The sequence below is a fragment of the Nanorana parkeri genome, unplaced genomic scaffold, assembly GCF_000935625.1.
Source record: "Nanorana parkeri isolate BGI_ZX_2015 unplaced genomic scaffold, ASM93562v1 scaffold526, whole genome shotgun sequence".
Taxonomy (NCBI): Eukaryota; Metazoa; Chordata; class Amphibia; order Anura; family Dicroglossidae; genus Nanorana; species Nanorana parkeri.
Genome location: NW_017306794.1, coordinates 918905 through 933547, shown reverse-complemented (window position 1 = coordinate 933547; position 14643 = coordinate 918905). Strand labels below are relative to the sequence as shown.

The 14643-nt window shown below is 47.1% G+C and overlaps 1 protein-coding gene across 1 annotated transcript in view; it reads left to right on the top strand.

The window, feature by feature from the left end:
• Nucleotides 1–14643, top strand: part of DDX47 (DEAD-box helicase 47) — a gene marked incomplete at its 5' end in the record, with an annotated part of 247895 nt that overhangs the window by 149484 nt on the left and 83768 nt on the right. Inside the window, one exon of the mRNA XM_018561473.1 lies at nucleotides 13775–13845. Within this exon, the coding sequence (XP_018416975.1) occupies nucleotides 13775–13845 (71 nt within the window). The remainder of the gene's footprint in view (nucleotides 1–13774; nucleotides 13846–14643) is intronic.

Here is a 14643-nt window from a genome sequence, read left to right as displayed (position 1 = left end):
GGGGGGGGACGTTGATTGTTTGTTTATATTTTAGATTGGTTTGATTTAATAATTTTAATTGTATTTAAACATGCCTTCAAAATAAAATACAGTTACACCAAAAAATGAATATAAAGTGATTTAACAGAGCAGCAGTGACGCGCCGCTCGGCGCGGTAAGTAAAAAAAAACCGGTCATGGCGCTCATGTGACAGCCATAGGAGGAGTGACGGTCATGTGACAGCCATAGGAGGGGTGACGGTCATGTGACAGCCATAGGAGGAGTGACGGTCATGTGACAGCCATAGGAAGAGTGACAGTCATGTGAAGGGAGGCAGTTAATTGATTGTCAACAAAAACACAGCAACTAAGGACAGAGAGATCACTTTATAAGCCCCTCCCCCCGCTTCCAGGTCACGTGTTTAGGTCGCACTCACCCTCATTGTTCCACTCCTGGTGGGTGACCTGCACCTCTCTGTGCCTCACAGCTGAGCTCAGCCCCCTCTGCACAGCGTTTCTGACCAACAGCCAGCTGCCGTGTCAAACTCCCCATTTGCCGGGCGCTGTGAAAGCGCGCACACAAGAACTCCAACCGGACTGCAGGGAGGCGGCGTCGCTGGAACTCGTGACTGACACGCCCCTGCTATCTGATTGGTCTACGCGCTGACAGCGGATCCGTCTCCCTTAAACCAGCCCCGTGGACTCAGGCACAAGGATTTTCCTCACACGCAAACCGCCCACCGGAGCAGCAGTGACGCGACGCTCGGTGCGACGAGGCACGGTAAGTATTAAAAAAACACGCAAGCTTCGGGGCTTTGTATCGGGGGCATTTTGATAAGTACAAGTACTTGTCAAAATGCCCTGTTAATGTTCCTTGGGCGGCCCGTGGCCCGGTACCATTTGATCCACGTACCGGTCCGCGGCCCGGGGGGTTGGGGACCACTGTTCTAGGAGGATGGATGTCCTTTCTCTCTGGAGAAAAGCATACAGTTAAGCTGCTGGGTGGGGGCTCGTTATGCATCTATGGGGTTTAGCCTATTCCCGCAACTGGACCCTAACACAATGCATCAGTGATGTTCTGTGCTGGGTGAGGCATCCCCCAGCCCTTCGAAGCTCCACCCCATCCTGCCGAAGCCCCGCCCGCAGCTCGGTAACCAAGCTGTATGGAGAGGAAGAAGGGAGGATACAGGGAGAAGTCTCCATGTCCCTCACTTTCTCGCCACTGGTGAGGCATCGAGATTGATGTCCTCACTGTTTTGTTTTTCCGATTTGGACAGCTTGGACCAATGGCGCTTTGTCATTGGTCCAAGCCATCCACAGAGCTCACGCCTCTAACACAGTAGAGGCTGTGACAGCTCTTGCCTCACCAAGTTAGGTTACACAAGCAGTGAGGAAGCCCTGCTGTGTAACCTAACTACCTGTCAAAAGCCGGATGCAGTGTTGTTTGTTATTAACAAGCAGTTATCCGTTGAATGACAGGTTACACAGCGGGGGAGGCTTTCCCTGCTGTGTAACCTGCAACAAGCCGCTCTGAATGGAAAAAAAGCTGTCAGTTTCATACTTGTCGCTGACAGCTTTTTCCTCCGTAATACTATGTGAGGCTTTGCCTCACCTGCCTCCCGGAGCCGCACATCCCCGTAATGCATATGCAGAGCTAGCCTGTAATGAGACTTGCAGGCACTGGGCTCTGCTTGTGGTGCTCCCCAGGCACCTAGTGTGCTGGTTTGTTAGCCAAAGAGTGCATTACAGGTCCAGGGCTGTGACACTGCCTCTGGTGTGATCCACATCCCTAAATACTCTCTTGGGGAGTATACCCGCAGTAGGGGTGAAAGATCCCCAAATTGTGAAATATTCACTGGGTTCTGTATGTGTTGATCCCCTATACTTTGTTACTGTGTTTAAGTGCAGAATGCTATCCAGGCCTCCACCTATGGTACGTCTAGGGCCCCTTATAAGCATGACACTCTATTGTCATTTTTTTTCTTCTTTTACCCTTGAAGGGAAATGCACTGAAGAATTATGCAGCATCACTACCAGCTGTGTGCAATGTGCACTTTTCAGTGCAAGGCAGTTTCCCACCATTGCTCTTATTGCAAGGTTTAAAGCAGAACTATGAGGTGAGTGCTTTTCACTCACCTCATAGTTCTAGCCGACCTGTGACAATGAGACTGTCACAGGTCGGCTCAGTAGATCGGGAGGTGAGCGAACACATACCGCCGCTCACCTCTTGATCCTGTCATTGCTCTCTGCCATGACAGGGGAGGGGCTGGATTCCCCGCTCCGATCCGCCAGCGCTGACTGGTGGAATGGGAGGGGGCGGGTACAGCTGGCTCTGCCTCTAGATAGGCAGAGCCAGCTGTCAGTCACGCAGCTGAACGGATCGCGGCATAATTGTCGGGATCGGCTTCAGCTGCGGTGTCTCAGTATACCGCGAGCAGCAGCTCGCGGTATACTGCAGCGTCTCAGTATACCGCGAGCTACAGGAAAGGAAAATTACCGAAAGGTAAGTATTCCATTTTCAGTTTTCCTGACACCAACATGGCAGCATATGAATGGGACATAGCAACCAAAAACAAGGGAGGGCAAAAGTTGAGATATTGATCTAATTTACACAAACACATTCAGAACCAAACTTCACCATGGACAAGATTCCTGGATTGAGCCTGTAATGGGACAGGAACATATACCAGGTTACTGCCTTGCAGTGTAACTCTGGAGATACACCACTAAATATGTCCATAAGGATGAAATCCTTCAGTAGAGTGAACCCAGAGATTGATCTGTGGCTCCATCTGCCTGACCGGCCACAATGCATGTGACCTAGTGGATGCAGAGAGACCCTTTCTGATACTGCCAGAAAGATGAACAGATCGACCTGAAAGAAGGTGACCTCAAATGTACTTCCTCAGCATAGCAGCCACATTTAAGGCATGAATGAAACAAAACTTTATTCTTGAACATTGGCAACATTGATGTCCTATTTAGATGGAAGGATCTTCTATCCTTTGGATGATTCTGGGAGAGAGATTTAGGATTATACTGTCCGGCGAAATGGTAGCAATAAGATGGGTTGCACCCTAAGCTTGACTATCCAAGACCCTCCTCCCTGAGGAAGAACATATCCAGCACCATTTGTAAATCCTAAGGGAAAATGAAGCAACTTTCCTGAAGCGTAAATTCTTGCTCAAGCCCTTAAGAGCTGGCTTATCAATAAATAAGCTGCCCATTTTGTCTCGGAGGATGCGGATAGAGGGTACTGACACCCAAGTACATAATGCTTGCCTGAAGAAACTCCAATATATCTGTCATGGCAAGGAGAAGAGTCAAAACCCTTTGAGCTTGTGAAGTCTATGAATTTATCATTGCACACTGTAGATTGTGACATATTTAGTAGGTGCTCTAGCATACAAACTGTATGACTGAAGATGAGTAATCCAGGCAAGGCAGACTTCTCTTCCAGCCTCCAGCCTCTCTCTCTCTCTCTCTCTCTCTCTCATTTCCTGGGGCATCATGGCAGCACACGCTGGGTTAGGCCCTGCCCCTTACCCCCATAGGACACATGTTCAATAAATTTGGCTGAACAAAGGGTAGTTTGTGGTGCACAGGTCCGGAGTTAGGCGCCAACCTCTGGTTAAGTCATATTAAGGGGAGAAAGAAAAGTTGGGGTTTTGGGCGCCAATTGACAAGTACCAATAGACTTCCAACAACAATGTAGTATAAAAATATTTTTAATTAAGTATAGAAGATAAAAAGCATCAATAAATGCATATGAATATGAAAACAAAACAAGACACACAATTTGATGAGAACCTCCTTTCACCCCCTAGGTTCCACATCAGAGGTAATGATACATGATCAGACAATATTTGAAAACATGATTAATGATTCATGGATACAATCAATAAAGAAATAAGAAAATTCATCCATAGACTGGAATAGCAGAAACCTCTAGTGGAACCACACTTGGTGGGTGATAATGCAGTACTTGCAAAGCTCAAAGAAAATGCCGCACTCGCATTAATGATTTCCCCCACGGGGTTACATTTTGGACATGAATATACTTTTCTCTATGCTCTTAGCACCTCATAGGACCAGCCCCTGTTGTGCATTTTCCAACTTCCTCCACCCAGTGAACACATGCCCTCCTGTTCTGCTCAGCGCCTGTGCATACGCATTTGTGGATTTTACACTGAGGGGGTAAGATCAATTGGCACATCTCGGCATTATTAGTTTTCTTTGTTTTAATTAGATTGATGCTCAAGTATTTATGTTTTTGTATGATCTCTAGACCACCACCTCCTCCTGATGAAGCGGCGCGAAACGCGTTGAGCACATTAATGCGAGTACGGCATTTTCTTTGAGCTTTGCAAGTACTGCATCATCACCCACCAAGTGTGGTTCCACTAGAGGTTTGTGCTATTCCAGTCTATGGATGAATACTTAATCAATTAAAAATATGTTTATACTATATTGTTCGAAGTCTATTGGTACTTGTCAATTGGCGCCCAAAACCCCAACTTTTGTTTCTCTTTATTACAATAAATTTGGCTCCCTATTGGCCCACTGCATTCTTTTTTTTTCTGTCCTCGCCACTGGACACGAGCTTTGGCTGCATTCTTTTTTTTTTCCTTTTTATTTTTCACTCTTACCAGCCGATTTTTCTGTGGCTTATCGGGCAGGATCAGTCTCCCTGTCTCGAGGTCCCTGCTTTCATACCTTTTACATAGGGTATTCCCCAGGGTAGCCCATAGTGTCAGGGTTTTTGGCAGGGATTTCCCAACCTCATGTGGTGCAGCCCGTCTGCCTTTCTGCAGCACTTCCCCTCCACTCGTCCGAGGTCAGCCGTCTATGGGGCAGGCATCTTCGCCAGTCACTTCTGACTGCCACCAGCGGCCCTCCCTGCGTCCCACATCTCCCGTTCAGTCTATAGGGCCGGTCGCCACGTATCCTTACGGCTTTTGTTCCCTCACCATCCGGCGCAATTCGCGGCCGGACGGCACCTGCGCAGTCGAATCGAAAAATCGGACTGTCTGCGCATACGCCGGCGTCCAGTTAGAATCGGAGCAGGACTAGATGTCTGTATCCTCTATTTGGCTTTCTGACAGGCTGCCAGCTAGCAGATCACACTGAGAGGTAACCCCTGCAACCATGCAGGATATCATTACCTCTACACACTGTTTCCACTGTTTTATTGCTTTGCCTCTAACTTTCCATCACTCTATAAACTTGCAGACGGTGCTACCAGTAATGACACTGCCCAAACGCATAGGTAAGAGCTTAAATCAACCGTTACCCATCAGAAAGTTTGGGACAGGTTCTTCGAACTGGTAGAACACAACAACTTTGACGCGGTCTCTCCAGATGTCTCCAACGTACTGGACTTTCTTCAGTGGGGCCTCGATAAAGGTCATAGCTGAAATACCATGAGGGTGCACGTCTCGGCTATCTCTGCTCTTTCCAGCACACGATGGGCACTACACTCACTGGTAATTCAGTTCCAAAAGGCCTGCTTCCAAATTCGACCTCCTTCTTGTCTGATGTTCCCCCCATGGGATCTGTCTCTGGTCCTCTCGGTCCTGTCTGAAACTCCATTCCACCCGGCTTCCGCCTCACCTCTTTGGAACCTTACCCTTAAGACAGCCTTTCTCCTAGCAATTTCATCTGCCACACGGGTCTTGGACTTCACGCCTTGCGGCCTCTGCTCCTTTCTGCACATTTGTTCCTGACAGTCATCTTGAGACCACTGCCTCAATTCCTGCCGAAGGTTGCCTCCTCATTTCACCTCAACCATGAACTGGTGCTTACTGTACTGACCGACTACTCAGGTTCACCACATGCACTTGACGTTGCTACTACTCTGAGAAGCTATGTGCAAACTACAGAGTCTATATGGTCCTGTTCATCCATTATTGTAAAGACACTGGCACCTCTAACAGTATACTCATATGGGATACGGGTGAGTGTGCGTAAACCCAGCATTTAGAAATGTTCAACTTTCTTGCAGCCTGCAAATGCATAGAGACAAAAGCATTTTGAAAGGGTTCAGTAAAATGGGTTTGATACTCATTCAGGGCTCTCTCCTGAATGGCCAGTCTGACTATGCTTGAACATTGCCGACAATATCCCACTAATCCCAGGAAAGCTCTTAACGGTTTTAGGAAATGTCTTTCCTTTTTAATCCTTCGATTTGTTAGTAAGATATTTAACCCCTTGTGAAATGCAATGGCCTAAATATTGCACTTTAGATTTCACACACTGTAACTTCTTTTCATCCACTCTGTCCAATCTGAGCCAAGAAATTCAGCAGAGTCTTCCACTAAAGCTTACACAGTTTTTGAAGCCAATAGATGATCCACTTACTGTATTAGGACCAAACATTTTTGTGTTACCCAGTCATCTAGCTTTTCCTTTAGTGCCTGTGGGGGAAAAAAAAAAAAAATCCCATGGGAAGTCTAGTCCAAGTGTACTGCTGCCCATCGAAGGTGAAAGTAAATAACCATTGATCCTCCTGATGTATAAGGATACTAAAGAAAGCAGAAGCCAAATTAATCACTGTACCACTGCTAGTATTGTACTGGATTAGGATCAATAGGGGCAGATGGAATAGTTACCCTGTTGATAGCTTGAAGACCTTGCACCAATCGCCATCTTGTAGTGTTTTCACCAGGTTTTTGGTACTGGATAAATAGGAGTATTTGCCTTCTACACGGTACCAAAACTCCTTCCTCCACTAACTCCTTAACTACCGGTCATATTACTTCAGTGGCCACCAGTGTAAGAGGGTACTTGGGAAGTCTGGGAACTGGTAGTCTCACTGGGGTGACTTGCATCTATCCAGGAGTATTGACACTGGTAACTCAGACACTAGGTTCAATTCTCTTTGTGCTCAGATGGTATTTTATCCTCCTGCAGTTGCTCAATGGCTGGCATAAAAAGGAGTTCTGAAGCCTCATATTCCCCGTCTCAGGGATATCCACAGTTATCCCTTCAGGATAGAAAGCAATAGTAACACCCATTTTCATAAATAAATCCCTTTTTAGTAAGTTGCAAGAGGAGTGTGGTAACAAGACAAAAGAATGCATAATACACCGATCGCCTATAGACACAGCTACAGGTTCAGTAACTTTGACAGTAATAACATTATTACTTACCCCTACTATTGAGACTTGTTGGTCTGAGGTAGGTAAATCATCATTTTGTGCATTAAGTAAAGAACGGGTTGCACCTGTGTCTACAAGACATGGAACTGAAATGCCATTGACATTAATCTCAATGACAGGCTCAAACTCAGGTTCAAGAACAATAGCAGCTTATTCTGGCTAAATAATATGATCATCATTTGTCAGGTCATCACACTCCACCTCATCCTAGTGAACCATACAATCCCTTGCTAGGTTTCTTGTGCGACCACATCTGAAACACATGTCATCTGGGACAATTTGCTGTATTCTTCCCCTGGGTAATTGCCTTCCAGGAATAATCTGATAGCACGGCTTAATTTCTATCCCATTCTTCCCTTTTTCTATACGTTCTCCACCTCCTACTCTTCTGCCTGGAGGTCCTTAATTAGAAATATAGGCTACTCCTGAAGGGAGGGTAAGGTGGAGCTGCCATCTGTGTTTCTTGCGCAGAGAATTGCACTTTAGAAACGGGTACCCCTACAGTTTCTCTTTTTTCCAACACCGGCATACTCTCCTTGGGGACCTGTACATTTTATTAATTTCGTTTTTTTTTCTTTACTATCTTTTCCTTGTGCTTTTGTATTACCTCCATATGCATTTTTTTTTTTTACATTTCTTTATTGGTGAACATCACAATTTTCCATACAGTGGGGGTGGTGTGCCGCCTATAGCATAATGCAATAATGAACAAATCATTCCTAATACACATAGGGCGCGTAATGCGTGCCTGACACTCGCAAATCAAGAATGTTCTTAACATTTAGAATCAGATCCACGCGTGGTTCAACGTAACCATTGAGTTTGGCATAACTGCAGTGTATTATAAACCTCACCAAAGTCTTCCTCATTTGTCATTGTACGTTAAAACTTCCACTGCAAGTATAAACACAGCAAGATAAACAGTCGTGGTGTGGTAGGTGTATCTTTGACCAGTTCACTTCAAGGTATACTCCATCAGCCGGAGAGCGCTGGGAGTTTTTTTCAGTACGGTTTTATCTCTTAAGTAAACATATGAGGGAATTACGCCCTAACAAGAGGAAAGGAGGAAAGGAAGCATAGAGATAGTATTCCGGGTTCCCAGCGCAGCTGCCGCGACCTACATGGTTAGACCGCCATGACCCGTAGGTAGGCATCAGAGTAGCGGAAGTGGAGCCATGCTCCCCAGGTTGAACAGAAGCGCTCTTCAGTGTTGTGTACAGTCGAGGTGAGATCTTCCATACAGTAGATGTCATTGACCTTCTCAAACCAGATGCGCCTGGTTGGGGGTGCGGTTTGCCTCCACAGCATAGGGATACAGGCCTTGGCAGCAGAGAGTAAGTGTATGGTAAGAGAACGCTTGTATTTGGTAATAGGAGTGGCTGACGTGTAGTAGGTAGGTTGCAGGATGGTCCCCCAGGTCGTTCATGGTGAGCTGTTTTATGGTATCCCTGAACGCATCCCAGAAGGGTCTGAGCTTGGGGCAATACCAAAAAATGTGAGACATTGATCCTCTCCCTGATTCACACCTCCAGCAAGTGTAAGGTACTAGCGGGTTTATCTTATGGAGGAGGGTGGGGACCCTATACCATCTGGATAAGATCTTGTATCTCTGTTCTTGACTCTGGCTGGCAATGAGGCTTTGTGGGTGGCCAACAGGGCTTTGGCCCGTTGCTCACCTGTGAATACCTGCCCCAGCTCCTCTTCCCATTTCTTCAAGAATGGGGGGCAGTACTCCTGTGGGCGGAACACCAGCATCCCGTACAGAGTTGCGCTCACGTCTTGTTGTCCTTGTTTGCATAAGGTTTCAAATGGCGCAAGGTCCTGAGTGGGTAGCGCAGAGCGAGGAATCGCCATTAGGAAGTGGCGCAGTTGCATAGCCGTCCAAGCGCTAAGGGGAGGAGATGCCAATGTGCTAATGGAAGATTGGGGGAGCCAGTGCCTATTCTCAAATAGATCCACTAAGCGAAACTTATTCTCCGTGTATAATCCCCTTAACCGCGTGTCCTCCATACCAGGGCCGAAATCCGGATCTTCCAGCATAGGGGTCATGGGGGAAGGGAATGGAGAGACGGATATGGTTTTAAATGTCTCTCTAGCTGTTTTCAGAGTAGCTCCAATAGTGGGGTGTGATGTTAGGGCCTGGGTGAGCGGTGCTGAAATCCACGGCAGGCCATCAAGGGGCATCCCGTGATCTTCCAGCTCCATCTTCACCCATTGTTTACATTCTCGGTTACAGGTCCAGTCCACAACCCTGGCAAGGTGGACAGCCCTGTAGTACATATGAATGTCGGGGAGACCCACCGTGTCTCTTCTGCATTGTAAGTATCCAATTCCCGATCCGAGGGTGGTTCTCTGCCCATATAAACGTGGTGAACAGGCAACGCAGTTTATGGAAAAACCCTGGTGGTAAGTGAATTGGCAGGGCTTGCATCATGAACAATATTTTTGGGAGGTCATCTTGATTGAGTTACATCTGCCGAACCAGGTCAGGTATAGACCATTCCAGCGGGAGAGTTCCTGGCTGTTGTAAAGGAGCAGGGGGGCATAGTTGGCAGTGTATAAATGATTGAAGTCAGGCGTGAGCATGGTCCCCAAATATTTAATGTGGGCCGTTGCCCAGTGGAACTGAAAGCGAGCCTTAAGCAAGGCGACAGTGGTTGCTGGTAGGGCGATGGCCATCACCGCAGATTTAGAAAGATTTACCTTAAAATCAGAGAGGTGACCATAATACTCGACGGTCTGAAGCAGGCGGGGGAGAGACTGCAGAGGGTCTGGCAGGAAAAAGATTGTCATCTGCAAAGGCAGCCACTTTGTGTTCCCCCGACCGTTTATTGAAGCCCGAGATATCCCGACCAGAGTGCACGGTGTATAAGAGTGGTTCCAGGGTGAGGATAGAGGGCATACTTGTCTGGTCCCGTTACTGAATGAGAAGTATCCAGAGCGGGTCTCGTTAACATTTACCACAGCAGTGGGGCGAGAGTATAGCGCAGTTATCCACCGATGCATGTTGGGGCCTAATCCTATGTGATCTAGAATGGCATGCATAAAGGACCAACGAACTCGGTCGAAGGCCTTCTCTGCGTCCGTGGACAGGAGCATCAGCGGGGCCCCCCGTGTGTGGGCGCCATGCACCACGTTCAGAGCCCTGATGGTGCTGACTCTAGCCTCCCTCGCAGGGATAAAGTCCGCCTGGTCAAGTTGCGGCAGGACCGGTAGCAAGCGGTTGGCCAATATTTTGGAAAACAATTTGAGATCAACGTTGAGGGCAATCGGGCGGTAACTTCCACACTGTGAGGGTTCCTTGTCTGGTTTCGGGATAAGAGTGATGTGGGAGCGGAGGAGGTCCTCAGGCACAACTGCGCAAGATAGTATAGTGTTGAAGGCCGATATAAAATGTGCGTTAAGGATCTCAGAGTATGTTTTATAATAGGTTAGAGTGTATCTGTCCGGCCCCGGGGCCTTCCCTGTCTTTGCCTGCCGTAGGGCCAATGTTCCACCGTGATGGGAGCCTCCATAGCCAATTGCGCCTCTGTGCTGAATACTGGCATTCCTGATCTTGATAGGAAAGTTTGCGTCTCATCGGCCAAGTCCGGGGGGGGGGTCATGTCCCCCAGGTGGGTGTATATTATATAGTTCCTGGTTGAATCGGAGGAACTCCCCGGCCATGGCCTGAGAGGTGCGAAGTTTAGCCCCTGTGGCGGAGACAATAGAGGATATGAATTGTCTGGGTTTCTGATATCTTAGCGCCCTAGCTCTGGCTGGTTTGTTAGAGAATTCATACATGGATCTCTTACCTCGTAGGAGGCGTCGTTTGAGCTTGTTAAAGAGGAGGGTATTGAGATCTTCCCTGACCTTTAACAATTCCTGGTATGTCTGTTGTGCAAGAGAGCCTTTTATGCTATGTCTCAAGCTGATGCAGGTGCAAGAAGAGGCGGGTGCTCTCCGCTGGGCGGGAACGTTTAAGTTTCGCCCCCTGACGCATAAGGAGACCCTTCATGATGCATTTATGGGCTGCCCATACAGTAAGTGAATGGGTGGAGTTATTAGCAAAAAATTAGCGGAGTTCTTGATCAAGGGATGCTCTAAACCCAGGTTCCTGGAGTAGGGATTCATTGAGCCTCCATGAGGAGCAGGTAGATCTTGGTCCTACCAGATCTAGCGTGACATGGATGGGGGCGTGATCTGAAGTGAGTATGGAAGCGATGTCTGCCGATGACAGTATCTGGAGGTCTTTGTGTTGGACAAAGTAGTCTAGTCTGGAGTATGTATGGTGCACTGGAGAAAAGTAAGTGTAGTCAGGGTTGAGGAAGCGCCAGGTGTCTGTCAGGCACAGTGAATGGAGCTCCTGTTTGAGCCTGCATAGGCAAGTATACGATAAATGGGACGTGGACACGTCTACCAGGGGATCAAGGGCGAAGTTTGAAGTCCCCCCCCAAGGACCAGGGTGCCCTCCATAAAGTCTGCCAGTATAGGCAGAACCGTGGAAGGATACCTGTTCTGTGTTGGGCAATTTGCAAAAGTGAACAGACCTCCATTGACTTCCCCCTTCAGGAAAATGTATCTGCCATTGGGATCCGAACAATTAGCTTTGTATAACCATGCAACTGACCTGGAGACCAAGATGCTGACCCCCTTAGATTTAGATATTGGGGAGGTGCTGTGATAGACCACCGGATAGTCTCTGCTGCCAAGGGTGGGCACCCTGTTGCTCCTGGAGTGCATCTCCTGTAAAAAGACAACCTGTGAATGCATCGCCCTCAAGTCCGCCAACAGCCGGTGCCTTTTCTCAGGTGCGCTGAGGCCTCGTATGTTCCAGGAGGTGAGTTTGAGGGAGGTCATGGCAGTCAACCCGGCCGACAGCCGTCCCTGAATGGCAAGCGGGATAGAAAAGGAGGATTAGAAAGGGAGCAGGAAAGGAGGAACCGGTTAGATTCAAGAGGGAGGTAGTATAACTCTAAGCTATCTCGGTTGTATATAAACGAGATAGTGGGCCTATTGGGGGTCGCACTCCATATCATACGGAAGGTTAGAGAAGTGGAGATGGACCCCCCGGCACACACAGTGGCATAAAACATACAAATATGAACAAAACTGTCCATGCAACACAAATGACTAACATATCAAAGTGGCACAGAAAGGATAGAAAAAACTTTTCCCCCCTATGATAGTTATTCTGAGAACATCAACCACAGGGCGTCCCCTTCAGGGAACCCCCGACCCTCCCCCATGAATGGACCCTGATCCCGGTCTGGTGATTCGTATGGCTAAGGTGAGCTATATTTACCCACAGGGCTGATCGTTAGAGTGACCCAGGCCATCGCGGGTCCTCTCCCGTGCAGTGATGCGCCTCCAAATCCCAGGCCAGAGCCCCCCCCCCCAGACCGGACAGACCCCCCGGTTCGTAGCTGGGTCCGGAGCAAAGCCATGTCGGCTTCGTAATTCACCATCCACTCTGTATGTTTCTGAATTGCCTCTTTGAATCTACCCGAATAATCATTCACGTCCTTTCTTTTCTTTTGCACTACCTCCAACTTAAATCGTATTACCCAATTTCTAAGTACTTCAATTAACCTCACTATACTCATTTATTTTTCTACCTGTTCTTCCTTTCCTTCAGCTGCTGGATTGGAGACCGATCGCGGCTGACAGAAGAGCAGCGCCAAGGGGAGCGTAGACAAGACGGGGGACTAAACTCAGACTGTCAGTGATTTCTCCTTAGTGTGTAATCGGCTTTTTTTCCCTCTGACACAGATCGCTGCAGACGATTTACAGCCTGTAAGGAGAAATCTCTGACAGTCTGTGAGTCTGCAGTGGGGAGAGTTTTCTGCGGGGACGGTGCTTGCATCTCTCTCCCTCCCCCCCTCCACAGCACCCTTCGGAGGTGACAGGAGTCCTTAATACTGTTGAGATGAGATGTTCGGTGGCTGCGATGCACTCTTGGATGTGACAGGGCTCCTAATGCTGCCTGTGCACAAATTAGGCAGCCGCGAGGCCCTTGTGAGTGCGAGGCATTAGGCGACCGCCTAATTTGCCTAGAGAGCCGTCTCTGTCTAAATACTTTTTCAGGAATAGCACAATCGCGCTGCAAAAATGCGCGATATCGTGGCGGAAATCGCGCGATATATATCGCTATGTGAATGGGGCCTAAGCCATATCTGGGGCACATAACCGAGGGAGTAGGGGAACTTCCTAACTATCAAGAATAATAGTCCCTTAACGTGATGTACAAAGGTTAAACAATAGAGTGCCCTTGAACATAATAGTTATGTCCATATGGTTTAACTATCAACAGGTAATTAGGCAAATAAAATAATAGCTTCTAAATAAACCGTTGAATAACAATATTCTGGAACCAGGGCGTTGCATCCTTTATCATGAACCTCGATGCAGAAGAATTCACAAACAAAACAAGTAAGGCAGCACTTTTGAGTATCAACTTGAAACTTATCTGACTCCATTTTGTATGCACCTCCATCTTATCAAAAATATATTAGTTTATTTTGTATGATTGCATATGTCTAAGATTATTAGTGTTAAAAAAATTGTTTACTATGTGTTTTTGTTTTTAATTTTGTCATGGTAAGCAATGATGGAAAAGTTTGTCTGGTTAGAATTCTGATACTATTTCTCTCACAGGATTATATACATAGAGTGGGAAGGACTGCGCGTGCTGGAAGGTCAGGAAAAGCAATTACTTTTGTAACACAGTAAGTCGTGGCTATAAATACAGTGACTTAACTTAACCTAATAGGTATATCTGAAGCCAAAACCTTTTTCTTTTAAGCTCTAAAGTCTCAACAGATATTTACTAGCTCACAGGACAACAGTATAAGGCCCCGTTCACACACAGGTGACAGCGTTTCAGGAGTTTTTTTTTAGCTTATTTTTGTGCATTGTTTACGCACCTTGTTGCGCATTTATAAAAACATGCGTAAAAATGTGCACAACAAAAGCCTTGGTGTGAACGGTGGCCTAAGTGGCAGCAGACGGAGAGTGACATCACTGGGGACAGTTAACCCCACAGTTAACCCTTTATAGACACATTCAATAGCTTCCACCTCATGTTTTCATGGTAACATGTCTGTGCCACTTAATGTCACTCCAGACAGGAATAAAATAGCGTTTAAAATATGGTTGGGTTCTTCAAAGAGGCAAGTTATTGTTCTTTAAGTTCTTATTTAGAGAATCACTCTCTGGATGCATGATTGAGTGGTAGTTTTCTAACTGCATGTAATGATGTCACATACCATTACATGTGGTGTGCAGGTGTATACATGCAGTGGCTGCCATCTGATCATTAACTTAAATGTGTGCCGCTTGTAAACAGTAGATTAAGGATTCCTGCTGCAGGAAAATGCAAATACTGACACAGGAATCCTTAATTGCACCTGAAATATAGATGTGAATGGGGCTTAATATACACATAAACACAGAAAAATACAACACACACACACACTAATATACTCCCCAACGTTACCCACCCCGCTGCATAAGTAGAGTAATAC